The sequence below is a fragment of the Rutilus rutilus genome (assembly GCF_951802725.1).
Source record: "Rutilus rutilus genome assembly, chromosome: 10".
NCBI classification, from domain to species: domain Eukaryota; kingdom Metazoa; phylum Chordata; class Actinopteri; order Cypriniformes; family Leuciscidae; genus Rutilus; species Rutilus rutilus.
In genome coordinates this window covers 6,252,563-6,266,101 of record NC_140215.1, presented here as the reverse complement: position 1 = coordinate 6,266,101, position 13,539 = coordinate 6,252,563, and the positions used below count along the sequence as shown (strand labels likewise).

Below are 13,539 nucleotides of genomic sequence, written 5' to 3'. Positions count from 1 at the left end.
TTCTTTTTATAAAATGCGAAGGAATTTTTATTGTAATTTTTCTAAAACTTCAAAAATACAAATCTTTTAAGGTGGGACCAGCAGACAAAATAGTTACTTAAACCCAATTTAACGTAATTAATTTAACAGAACTCTGCATTTCGCCCAAAATTCAGCACCGAAATTGCGCTTCCAAGCATGGATTCAGTCTGGGTCCGCAATGACTGCAGTCCCACGTACACACAAACACACTAGCAGAGTGCTTCCGTTCTGACCATATAAGGACTGCACATCCTGCTGGTTGCCATGGTGATTAAGGGAGCTAAAGACAGACAGAATGCTGTACCTTGCTGATGTGAAGCTGCTGCTGCTGGAACTGTTGCTTGTGTTTTTCCAGGAACTGCTGGTGTTGCTGTTGAACCACCAGCTGCTGCAGCGCCTGGGCGTTCTGGGGCAGGGGGGCCGACTGTGTGCGTCCGAGGGGCCGATGCTGCCGGAGCTTATGGATGGGATGGGACTGCAGGGGCACGCCACCCAGGCCTGGGGACACAACACATGGGCTTTAGGTTACACAGCAGATTCTAGTTAGCACTTAGCCCAGAACTAATTAACACCTTTGCCCGCTTTTGCTCTCGGAGGTGGGGGGGGGGGGGGGGGGGGGGGTGAAGTTTCATGAATACACGCACGACTGAAGATTTAAGCGCATCTCCGTCTCAGTTTTAGGCGACATGCCCACGGGTCGCTTGTGAAACATCTAGTGCACACAAAACTGGCAAGATCCTTCGTAAAAGTCATTCAAAAATGCTACAGAATGGAACAGAACACAGACCTTGAGGTGAGATTTTAAAGTGTAACGATTTCAAACTTAACATACCGTCCTAAATATGTGCAACAAAAAGAATATAGATAACATGACATAATACACATGATAAAATACAAACATTGTATATAATAAAATAAAATTGAATATTTATATAGTAAAATATAAAAACTGCGTATGTATTTATGTATATTTATATTTATTTATATATATATATACACTCCGTTAGACTAAACTGGGAAGGGTCACAACACTTTTTGTTATCTATTTTTAGTTTAATTGCTCCTGTTGCTCTCACCATTTGAAAGTCGCTTGGGATAAAAGTGTCTGCTAAATGATTAAATGTAAATGTAAATGTAAATATAAATATATATATATACACACTGAACGATGGATCACCGGAACAAAATCTATTCAGTCAGAAAACGTTTATTTTTTTTTCATACATTTTTTTAATTGCCATTATTGCGCCACTCCGCTTCAGACACACTCTCCGTCCCTCCCAGGGGCTTGACACTTCCTGTTTGTACACTTCCTGTGCACTGCATTTGCTCATCTCCCTGACAACAGTGGCTGGAGAAAAGGTTAGCTCTTTAACGTGATGGTCTATGATGGCACAAATCATTAGTCAGAATTGACTGCGCCAGTGAGGCGTCCCTCTCTCTCATCCTCAGGATAAGTATTGACCTCTCCTTATTGCCAGCCTCCCTCTCCCGTCTCTCGTGAAGCCGTTCCTGGCACATCAGGAGGCTAATTAACACCGCCTATGATTAATTTGATTAAAATGAGCCTTCTTTAGTGCGTATCGGAGGAAATTGAATCCAATTTATAAAGGACGCTGCATAACCTATGCTGGACTAATTACAACCAATAAATGCATGACAACCGCAGGGAGAACGGAGCGCGACGCATTAAGATCCCGCGAGGCCCCGGGGCACCTGCCTGTTTGGAGGCCCCCCTTTGCTGCAATTTTGAGATATAATGTGCAAATAATGGGAAATTATGTCACAAATGTGAGAAATGTCTGTGTATTACGAGAATCAACGAACCATGCGAATAATACATTTGAGTAATACAACACTCGCAAAGATTAATGATTAAATCTAACGTTTTTCCCAAAATGGAAGCAGTGGTGTAAAGTGTGTCAGATGCTTTAGGGTAAGCTGTGCCAATGTGAACCTGCTGAACATTTTTAAGTGGGACCAAACTTCCTTCCTTTCAAAGAAAATAAGACATTTCCTTTACTGAGGAGCTACATCAGAAACAGAGTCTGGAGAACTGCAACATTTCATATTTCCCTACAACCAAAAACATCAACTGAAATCTAAAATAATGCCATAATCTGTTCAATAAATAATAACTTAAGCATAACTCCCCACCCCCTCTTCTTTTGTTAATGTTTAAAACATAATAACTACAAACAAACAAATACATGAATCAAAATGAACATATTTTGAATATTAAACTTTATATGGCTGGTTTACGGATATATTTAAGAAAATGTAAATAATAGCTAATAAAAAAAAAAATGCATTTTTATGTTTTATCATTTTTATATTGCACGTCTCATGCCTAGTTTACAGATATTTAAGAAAAGGTGAATAATGACAAGAAAAATTAAACTTTGAAACATAATAGCACATTGTCATATTGTATTTTTTATATAAACAAATTGAAAGTAAAAAAAATAATTAAACTTTACATGCTTCGTTTACAGATACCTTTAAGAAAATATGAAAAATTTAAATTAAATTAAAATTAAACTTTGAAACATAATAGTGCATTCTTATATTGTATTTTTAATATAATATAATATAAGAAACTGTGAATAATTAAATGTAAAATAAAACATTGAAACATAATAGTGGATATATTGTATTTCTAAGATAGATAGATAGATAGTATTTGAGTAATAATATAATATAATATAATATAATATTAAAGTACCAAGGATTCAATTTACAAGGCAATATATTCTATGGTAATATGTTCTAGACATTCTCTTCTCATTTCAGTTGTCAGCTGATGTTTTGAAAAATAATGCATACATTTTTTCTTTCTTTTACCAGAGACAACAGTCAGCGCTCACCCCATCTCTGCAGGTAAAAGGTGTCCTGGTAACATCAATATTGGTTATTATGACTGAGACTGACCTGCGACCATGGAGTTCTGAGCGGCTGACTGCTCCAGAAGCACCATATGCTGGAGGAGTGTGTTGTGTGCCGAGCCGCTCTCCCGCTCTAAGGAGGAGGCAGTCAGGTAAGACGGCAGGTGGGCTCCTGGCATGAACGGAGTGGTTATGGGTATTCCTGGCACTGCCATTCTGTCACCATCCTGCTGGCCAGATGCCATCTATGTGAATAGAGAGAGAGAGAGATCATAAGCCAAAAAGAATCCAGGGCAAAGAAGAGAGGACATTCCCCCGTAAATAATTCTTGTGTGAGGATATTGCTTGCGTCAGTAAGCTGTGGTCAGCCATTGTCTCTCAAAAGGCTCTTTTTGAAATGCCACTGGTGCTGAAAAGCCACATGTGGCAACCTGACGGTCCAGACAATGGAGTCTCTATGAGCGCACGCAAGAGGGCCGGCCCCCCGATGGAGAAAAAGAAAGATGGACTCACGCTGGAAGGGCCGGTGGCTGGCAGGCCAAGGGTGATGTTGGGAAGGGAGGGCGATGTGTACAGAGACAGCTGGCTAACAGGACCCTCTCTGCCGGCGAGTCTGTGTGCCAAAGATGGCTGGAACGACACACACACACACACACACACACACACACACACACACAAACATATGCACAGATAAATAAACCCCACCGATAAAAACAAACAGCTCTGTCTGGTCGCTCTCCGGACCCCTGCGGGACGCGTCTACAGAAGGAGACTGTCGACGTCTGAAAAACATGCATGGAAACAGCCAGGAAAATTGCAGGACACTTCCCAAAGCAACATGACAAGTGTGACCACCAATAAAACGGAGCTAAAACTAAAAAGTAAAGAGATTTACAGGTCCATTTAAGAATACTCCAATAAGCCAAAAGAAAGATGCCATGTGTTGCAGATATGTAATGCTAATTAAGAGGCTTAAGGCACAATGAAGGAAAGTGTGAAAAATAATTAAAAACAAATCATTTAAAAAGGGCTTTTATAAAACGGTGGCAAAGATACCATAGCACATTCATCTGTATAATAATGCTAATGTAATTTCTAGTTATTTTTTTAATCATCAATCTATTTATAAAGTATATATAAATATGAATGAATGTGATTATATATATATATATATTTCAATTATTATATCAATAATTTATATATAGATATTTATATAGATATATATAAATCTATATCATATGAATAATAATAGTTTATGACTGTATTTATTTTAAAATTATTGATTAGCTTTTTATCAACTTACGAACACCCTGGCAAACCCCAGTTTGGGAAAGTTTACCATGATAATAACTTTACTCACTGCAAACGTCTACATGCTATCGTGATCTTAACCAGTTGTGGTCATAGCTTCATCACCCAAAAAGTCAGAGTCACACTACAGCTGGTGATGTATACCGTGCTCTGTACCTCCATTGGACTGTTGGAGATGGATCCAGCGATGCCATTCTCATTGGTAATGTTGTTTGAACTGTTGTTGGGTGAACTTGGACCGGAACCAGGAGCACTGCTACATGCCGATTCTGAGGGAAAATGGGTGTGGAAAAACGCGCTTAATTTGGTGTCAGTCAAATCTGCACGGATGTTGGAATCATGGCCTAGCAGTCAGGTCATTGATCTGTGGTGAGCATTGCAGGAGACACAACTTCCCCACTCTTCTGCCAATCATTTTTTGACATGTCTCTACTTTCACTATGAATAAAACATGAACTATGTTCAAGATGTATGCTCTCACCTGCCATGTCCAGAGAGCGTTTCTTTGCAGTGGTGACCTGCCCATCCTTCCGCCGAAGCAACGGGCTACTCCTGCGCTCCGTAACTTTCTGCTTCAGCCTGGATCGTAACTTCAGGTTAGGCTCAGATGCTAATGGGAAACGGAAAGAGGACAGTCATTAAAATAAAGCAAGAACAGGATAGATATTTAATCCTGCAACAGTGCTTTCAAATAGCAGGATGTGTGACATTACAACTAAATGGAGAACACACACTTAGGCTTTGTTCCAAAACTGCCTTTTTGTCAACCGCATACCTTTCCTTAGAATGAGCCCTAAAGCCATCTTATCACCTATTACAACTAGAAATGTTTCTCAGTGGAGAATTGGGATGTTTTGGTTGTAGATGGATTTTTATTCATTCATTTTATGTATGAATGAATGTATGTATTTAAATTTGTAATTATTTAATTATATATGTTTTTTTCTAATTCATTATAATTGAAAAATAGATAAAACATTGATTATTTTACATAGTATTTGATGCTTTATGCTTAAGCTCACTATTTGTATATACAATTTACTGTATGACACAAAGTTTTTTAAATCAGTCATTGGTATGTATGTATGTATGTATGTACAGGCATGTATGCATTTATGGATGGAAAACTTAAAAATCCTGATTCTCCACTGAGAAAGATTTCTGCTCATAAGCAGTGAAAAGATGATTCTGCGAAATACAACTGTTAAAAAAGCAAGTAGTTTGAAACTAGCTTGACCTGAACCAAGCAACTAATTAATCCTTATAAAAGAGGCCATCTCTGGTCACTCATTATGTTTGTGAATTCAGATTCCAGTTGAAAAACAATGGTGCAATCCAGCATTTGAACAACTTCCAGCCTGGCACAGCAACTTGCCCAAAAGTTTAATCAAGTCTGTCTAAGTGTAAACACTGTAAATGAATACCCTTGGTTCCGAGTGCTTTCAGTCAAACAGTTTGCAAACACATGCTCTAGGGAGTGCGACATAGCGTGTCAGAACAGGCCTGCCACTGAGGCCACGCACAGGCCTGGCCAGCAATTAATAAAATGAAAGCTCACCGAGAGGGTCATGCCTATTTGAAGCTGTCATCCAGGCACTGACGTTTCTCCCATTAGCCACGGCTGACATTTTCACCTGCTCACATACTCCAACAAAGACCTCTCGATCGCTCTCTTGCCCCAATTGTGCTTTGGCGCTTGATCCTTGCTTTGTTTGTGACCCATTGCCAAAATATGCATGGCCCAGAAATGAGAGCACGCAAAGTTCATAAGGACCAATGCACTCAATAGTAATTTAGAACATAACCTCATCTGCAGACACTAACAAAAGCCATGAATAAACCTGTCAAAGTGTTCAAATCATACACACAGATCTGCCCTGAGTGTTAAGGGGCACGCTTTTCCAGCCATTGAAAAGATATATATATATTTTTTTTCACACACCATTTAATACCCCAAGTATTTAAGCATAAACCTAACAATTTATTTAAACATTTCTGCTTAAAACGGGAATGGGTAAGATATAAATGGGCTAAGAAACTAAAACTTATATATAATTAATATATATTATATCTGGGTAAAACTTATATTAAATGTTGTACAAGATCATATTATTTAATGAATAGCAACAAGTTATATATATATAGAGGGAGGCAGTAACTAAAAAAAAAATTGGATGAGAAAATAATCCATATTACAAAAATAAAACAACACAAATATTACAAAATCTGACATAATTTTTTTTATAAATCACTCGTTTTCTAAAGTAACAGTGTCCAACAGCGACACCAACAGGGAAAGTTACAGCGGGACGCCGCGACTCTCTTGCCTCCCCTGAGCCCATTGACTTTTAACAGACCCCCTAAAGTGTGAGCTGGGTTTGGAGGGGGGTAATTGAGAATGAATGGGGGAAAGTCACGTGAGAGGAGGCAATGCCTCCATCGTGCTATGACTGGATATGATTGGTTTTGATTGGATATGATTGGTTTGTGCGATAAATCCTGCCTCGTTTTGGTGCGCGTTTGCAAATAGGTCTGAATGAAAAACATTACGGTGTTAATGGGAAGACTTATTCAAAAGTAAACAACTCACCCACATATCACTGCTTTGTCACGTAAAACCAAACTCGAAATGGCCTGAAAACATGATGATTGTGGGGTTTTTAAGTGAGCAATCAGTTTGCTGAAATTAAAGTTAGGCCTAGTGTTTGTGACCAGTGTTTATCAAGCTTGATGACTGATGATCTGAAAAATAAGTTAACCATAAAAAGAACAGCTGAACATTAGTTCACAAATCAAATATATTGTTTCAATTGTTACTTCATTTAAAAATGCTTAAAAACACAAACTTTTCAATAAATAGAACATGAATTGCATTGTTAATGTAAAAATACAATATAAAATTGTATTTGGTTTGGCAAAAAATTCGGATTATTTCTTCTTTTTTTGGGATATGAAATGCTGCATTGACCGCTACTGGGTTCGAAAACTCATGCAAGTGATGTTGAACTATTAATGATGCTTATAAAAGTTAACAGCGCAATGTTTCTGCATTGCTTCACAGAACAGAAATAAACATCAGAATGAATGCACATCTTATAAATATGAGTCATAATGAGTCATAACACGTTGTTAAAGATGGGTTCAAATGAATGTTCAATGTAAAAACCTATGCCACTGCCACTAATAGGCAGGTGTTCACAAAGGTTCCATCACTTCTTCTCTCAAGAGCACTCTGTTCTGAAAAGCCAATCTTGTGGTTATACTTATCAAACTAGGTAGATATGAGGATGGCACTTCTGGTAAGTGGTAGGAAACATTCCCAGACATCTATGTTAAAGAAAGCTAGGCATGCTGCCATTAATGCCCTGCATTAGCAAGGGTGGAGAAACAGGAGCTGTAATAAAGACAGGAGTAAATTTAACATAAGCCTTGTTCGGCTTACCATGTGTCAATCTTATGCCATCTGGCTTATAATAAAAAGTAGAAACAAAACTTTTACAATTACAAAACTTTTCACCGCAAGTGAGCAACACCGCAAAGCTAGATTCAATATTGTTTCGTCGCGCATTTAAATTGAGATTCAAAACCCAACAGCCATTGATCTACGAACTGAGTAAATGATGAAACAAACACTGCACCCAACTACATCCCAAGCTGTACAGCTTCAGTTTGACCACTTGATGAACTGTAATAGTTTTAGCATGAAATATAGGCCATAGTAGGCAGCCGTAAAGGGAATGGATGAGCTCTCTCACTGACAGCAAAGAGGACTCGAGGCCCTTGACTCTCACCTGCCTCTTCTAAAAACTGTTGAGATGGCAGAACCGCATGCGAGTGTGTCTGTTCCAGAACTCTGACACGTCCGCTGCAGTGGCCCGTGATATTTGCTGATGTTACACACTCGCACACGTCTGCTTCAGACTCAACTCTTGAAGGGTGACGGTGACCCTACCGGGCAGTTTGATAATGCTAAGATTGAAAACTATTTTCACAAAGTCAAAGATCAACATCAAGGTTGTAACAAGGTTGTAAAGTCACCATGAAATCAAAACTGACAAGTCTTGTTTTTTTGTTTTTGTTTTAAATTACAGTATTTATAATAAATGAATTATCCATAAACATAATTTTTGAACCCATCATGTACCCTCATGATCTTTAATCAAATTAACTTCCCCTTCCTTTTGCAGCGATATCTCTTCTCTGATGACGTGTTCACTGGCGCGAGGGCGGGACAACCTGTCACTCACATGAGATCGACCAATAGCAAACCACAACCTTCCAATCAATTCCTAATGGACAAAATCAAGCCCTGCCCGACAGTTTTTTCTTGTTCGAGAATAATATCATCACAATAGGGAAGAAAAAACTATTGCAACTTCCGTTTCAACTTTAACTAAAATACAGAAAAAGCACTAGGGATGCAGATATTAAAATCGATAAGCCAATATTTCTTTTCATTTTATGGCCGAAAAAACAAGTGACCAAAATAAAAATACATTGTTTGTACATTTAAAATTTAGACCTAAAAAACAATTGTTTCACACGTTACAAGCTAATTTAAGCATCAAACAATTATAAATCTTTGAAATTGGCTAAAGATTACATTTAACAGTGTCGATAAATTATGTTAGATGGCAACAAATGTAACAGAGTAAATGCAAAAATCGGCAAAATGACCGTGCATAAATAAATATCCAATATTGGCCAATATCAAATGATAACAATGCATTAAAAAAATGAACATCAGTCTATTAATAAATATATTATATATATTTTTTGTTATCCCTTATTTTTTGCTTCTTCTTGGCATATCAGCTTCTGCAGAGCACCGAGAAGGACCTCAGAGCACAAGCTGATGCATTAAATCTCAGAACATGAAATACAAGAAACGATTTTGAAGGTACATTTTCATGACGATGATGATTGCTGAAGAGATCTGGAGGAGTTATCAGTCTGATAAGAGCATGCAGGCAGTGTGTTAGCTAGGACAAGTTGTCAACAGAGCCGACAGGAAATGACATGCAGAAGTCATCACCCTACAGCTATTAAAAAAGCACTTAGATCCAGATAAGGGGAATGAGCTCTCAGTCGTGTGGAGTGGACATCATGTTCAGGGTAGGGCATGGATACTCATTAGCGGTAGACAAGGCCGTTTTAAGTCTAAGCATTTTAAGCAGTCTAAGAACTCTTAAACAAGATTATTATTTTCTAACAGGAGACCCCCGTATAGAGTGGATTCAGACTAACTTCAACGCCTACGATTGGCCATTGCGTTCACGCGCTCAACAAACATGTCTGTGATTGGCTACAGTGCTCAATGCTGCAAAAACACATTGTAAATAGAAACCTTTGATGCTCTACACAGAGCGCTCACACAAATACACACGGGAGCGTTTGAAAGTGGCCGCTTATCAGCGGGATATCATCAGTACTCTATACAACAGAAAACTTGGTATTGTTACGCTTTTAAAATCGAATAAATATCAATTTGGTACCGAACGCTAATTGGCCGTCTTCCTCAAGCGCTTTTGGTAGACCTGATAATGAACTATTATCCAAGAAACACAGTAAACCACAGACCTGTGCACTCTTCCATCCAGAGGTCGCATTAGACTTTCTCATTTTCCGTCATTTTGACGGACGGGGTCGTAAAAATTCCGTCATAATCTTTTATTACCCCGTCATTTTAAGTTTCATATTTTAATAAGACAAGACTTTTAGTAACTTTTTGTTTGTTTTTTGTTTTATTTATTTATTTAGGAAGAGATGAACAGTCACTGTGTCACTTTTCATGTTCAACACCACACGAAGAAGATGAAGGTTTGTTTTTCCGCAGTGACAGCGGAGGCCACTAAGGGGCCGTTTAACGACAACGTTTTCAACTAAAAAGGGAAAACTTGGAAAGTTTTGGCCGTTCATTTACACAACAAGAGTGTTTTGGGAGCCTGAAAACACTAACATTTACAAATGGGTTTCAAAGTGCACGTTTTTTAAAATTAAATACTGTTATTGTCTTTTGTAAACTACAAAAAAGCGAATTTGTGAAACCGGTGATGTCATGCACATGCGTATTACGTGTCCAGTCTACAAGCGCATAGTTTTTCTTTACAAAGTGACATCGCCAACTACTGGCCTGCCATGTTTTTAATTGTTTTCGCAAATCCGTGTTTTGACAACATTATCGTCTGTACACGAAAACCGGAAAGTAATAACTTTTCAGTTTTTAGTACATCGTTGTCATGTAAACTTAATCTAAAACAACTATGAACAATACAATATATTTAAAAAATAAAATTCCGATTGTAATACGAACAAACCGTAAAAAATGAACTGAACTAAGCTCATCGCAGCTCTGTATCTTCCTGAACTCAAATCTTCCTCCAGGTCCACATCGACTTAAACTGGATGCTCGCCTGTGTGTAATCTAACACATCAAGGGAGACTAATGCAGAGGCAACTCATTAGATTTTGCATCTTTGCCTCTGACTGATGACTTCTCGTGGCAGTTTTAATTTTGTTCTGGAGGCAGAACTCTGTTGCCATACTGGAGCGCACACGCCACCAACTGGACAGGGGTGGGAATTACAGTTACATGTTAGAATACATCACCCTCAGTGTAATCTGTCAAAATGACGGACGACCTTCAGATTTTTCCATCACTGCTAAAAAAACACACACAAAAAAACAGTCAATGACGGAAAATATTTGGTAGACGCGACATCTGCTTCTGTCCTTTACTGCTGTTCACCAGCCTGAAACCCAGCTGTTATTAGCAGGTATTAGGTCACAAATTGCTACCTCCAGGCTGATTAGTGTAATTGTGTTTAAAGCTCAAGCTCAATTCCTTCCAGATTTCTCCATCCTCGGCTTTCTAATTCTGTACATTCCCTAGTGAAAATTGACGTGTCAACATAAATGTGAAGAGCACTTCAATGTAACCTGCAGGCGATTCATACGGAGTACAAATGAGAAGTGCAACGGCAATGCTTTGTGCAATGTCTCAAACTCATTTTCTGTAAAAGTGTCCTATTTCTGATCAAATTAGAGCAAGTACAACTTGCGTTTCACAAAGTGAGGCATAACAGACTCTACTCATCTACACACTGCCCTAAGGCGGTTAAGAGCAAATCATATTTTGAGCCGGGAATAAACACTTTGTACATGACATGTAAAAGAATGAGTCACGCAGCAAAAGAGTCACAGTTGCTGCAAGCCTGCTCTGCGCAAAAAGTCAGCTCTGTGACCTTCCTGCCTGCTCGAACACGTTCAGAAGAGAGAACGCATGAATGAAACAAAAGAGCTCTCGCTGAGTCACATACTTACAGGATACATTCACACCTAGCGAGGAAAGGAAGAACGTGTCAACACCACTGCTGAAGAATGTTACTTTAAAAAGTAACATGCTCCAATATTGCATTACTTTTTATTGCAAAGTCAGGTTATTTTTCCTCTACTTTTTTGAATCCCCATCTCACATTCACAAGAAACAACGTAAAGCATCACAAATCCAAATGTTACATTTCTGACAAAAAGTTGCTTTTTTTTAATTTATTTTATTTTTATTCTGTGGTATAACCATCAGAAACAAGACAAAGCCAGTGCTTATGACCAAGTTTATGACAAAGACACAGTGTTATTTTTGGCTGCTTCATACTAAAAAAATGGGAAATTAACATTATTTATTTGAAAGTGTAAAATTTGTGTACTTAACAACTATTATGTTATTTTATGCATTACATGTAAAAGTAATGTTACTTATTTGAAAAAGTACCTGATATTGTGTCCATTTAATAAGTGAATTCGTGGAAAAATCTGATTATATAAATTAGTGGAACAAATCTGAATACATAATTACTTGTTTGAAAAAGTAACCGATACTGTGAAAATTATGTGATAAATCTGATTACATAACGTTACTTCTTTTAAAGAAAATAAACTGATATTGTGTAAATGTAATGAGCAATGAATCACTTTCGGCGTAAAAAAATCTGATTGTGAACAAAAAATCATATTACATAAAATTTTACATACGTGTTTCTTGTGGGGTAAAAATCTGATTACATATGTATTTAAAAAAAACTGACATTAGATTAGGAAAAAAATCTGATTATGTAACATGCATTTCTTGTTCGAACAAAATAACTATAAAAGCAACACTCGTTAGTTAAAAAAGCTCTTTGATCACACAACCTCTAACGTATTACCCCCCAAAACACTGGTCACCACTATTAGAAAATCATGACATACATACAGACGAGGAACCGTCTTTGCACCATTCATGGCACTGGACATCTTGCAGACCTCACTGTCCTAAAACAACATCACACTTCCTGCAGCTGCCAACAGCCAAGGTTCCAGATGTCGGACGGTTAGGTGAGACGTGAGAAAACAGACTCTGGCCTGTCCTGAGAGGGGCGGTATGGAGGGAAAGAGAGCGTCAAACAGTTCTGGTTAAGGCCTGGGCCACCCTCCTTCTCCGTATCCCCACTGCAGGAATGCACTCTGCCAGCCAGAGCAAACTGAGGTTTATCTACAGCGGGAGGACTGGAATCGACTCGCAAACGAGCCTTACCGCAAACTCAATCATCAGAACTAAACAAAGAACATTTCACAGTTTGACGTTCAGACCATCAGATCCTCTTTCCCGAAGTTCCACCGCCTGTATCATCCTGCTGCTTTCCCAGGTTAACAGCTCGCATGGGAAATATAACCGTGAAAGAACGTCAAAGAGGTTGTGCCACTCACGGATAATGAAAACAATGATCTGTGGGAACACTGGATCATATCAAACCAAACAGTGGGTTGCAACAGTGAAATCAGGGGCCAATATTGACACTCGCCGAGAGCCAAATGTGACCGGTAACTTGTCAACATCTAAATTATGAGAATGATTATAAGAAGCTCAGATTATTTGCTTAAGTGACATGAAAAAAAAGTCAGCTGAATGAATGAATGTAAATGCAAACTGAAATGAAACACTGACATAATTTATTAAAGAAAACATGCATCTTCTAACAACTATTCCTTGCGTTGTTTATTTGCCTAGGACGGCTTTTTTTTCTTTCTCCTGACCCCCATGTGACAACACATATGGTGAAATATTCATCACATCAAGCCAAAAAATAAATAAAATAATCAGCTGTCTATGAAAGGTGCAGTTTCATGGCACCAAGGCAAAAACAAAAGAGAAGAAATTATATATATTGCTAAGGCGTTATTTATCATTTTTTAAACTTAAATTAATATTAATAAAATAAAATAAAACAAAAATGGCTGTAAGGAATTTTTGGAACCTGCACATTGTCTCAGTTCACCTGCAATT

At 38.1% G+C, this 13,539-nt stretch overlaps 1 protein-coding gene across 4 annotated transcripts in view; it reads right to left on the bottom strand.

Moving 5' to 3' along the window:
* The window catches only part of hdac4 (histone deacetylase 4), a 204,453-nt gene that overhangs the window by 57,517 nt on the left and 133,397 nt on the right, over positions 1 to 13,539 (bottom strand). For 2 of the 4 annotated variants that reach the window (XM_084421602.1, XM_084421605.1), the window contains 5 exons: positions 4,699 to 4,827; positions 4,362 to 4,486; positions 3,420 to 3,536; positions 2,953 to 3,151; positions 326 to 519 (listed from right to left, as the gene is read on the bottom strand). In XM_084421602.1, coding sequence (XP_084277728.1) covers positions 326 to 519; positions 2,953 to 3,151; positions 3,420 to 3,536; positions 4,362 to 4,486; positions 4,699 to 4,827 — 764 coding nt within the window. The remainder of the gene's footprint in view (positions 1 to 325; positions 520 to 2,952; positions 3,152 to 3,419; positions 3,537 to 4,361; positions 4,487 to 4,698; positions 4,828 to 13,539) is intronic. The other 2 variants (XM_084421603.1, XM_084421604.1) reach the window with 1 other exon arrangement.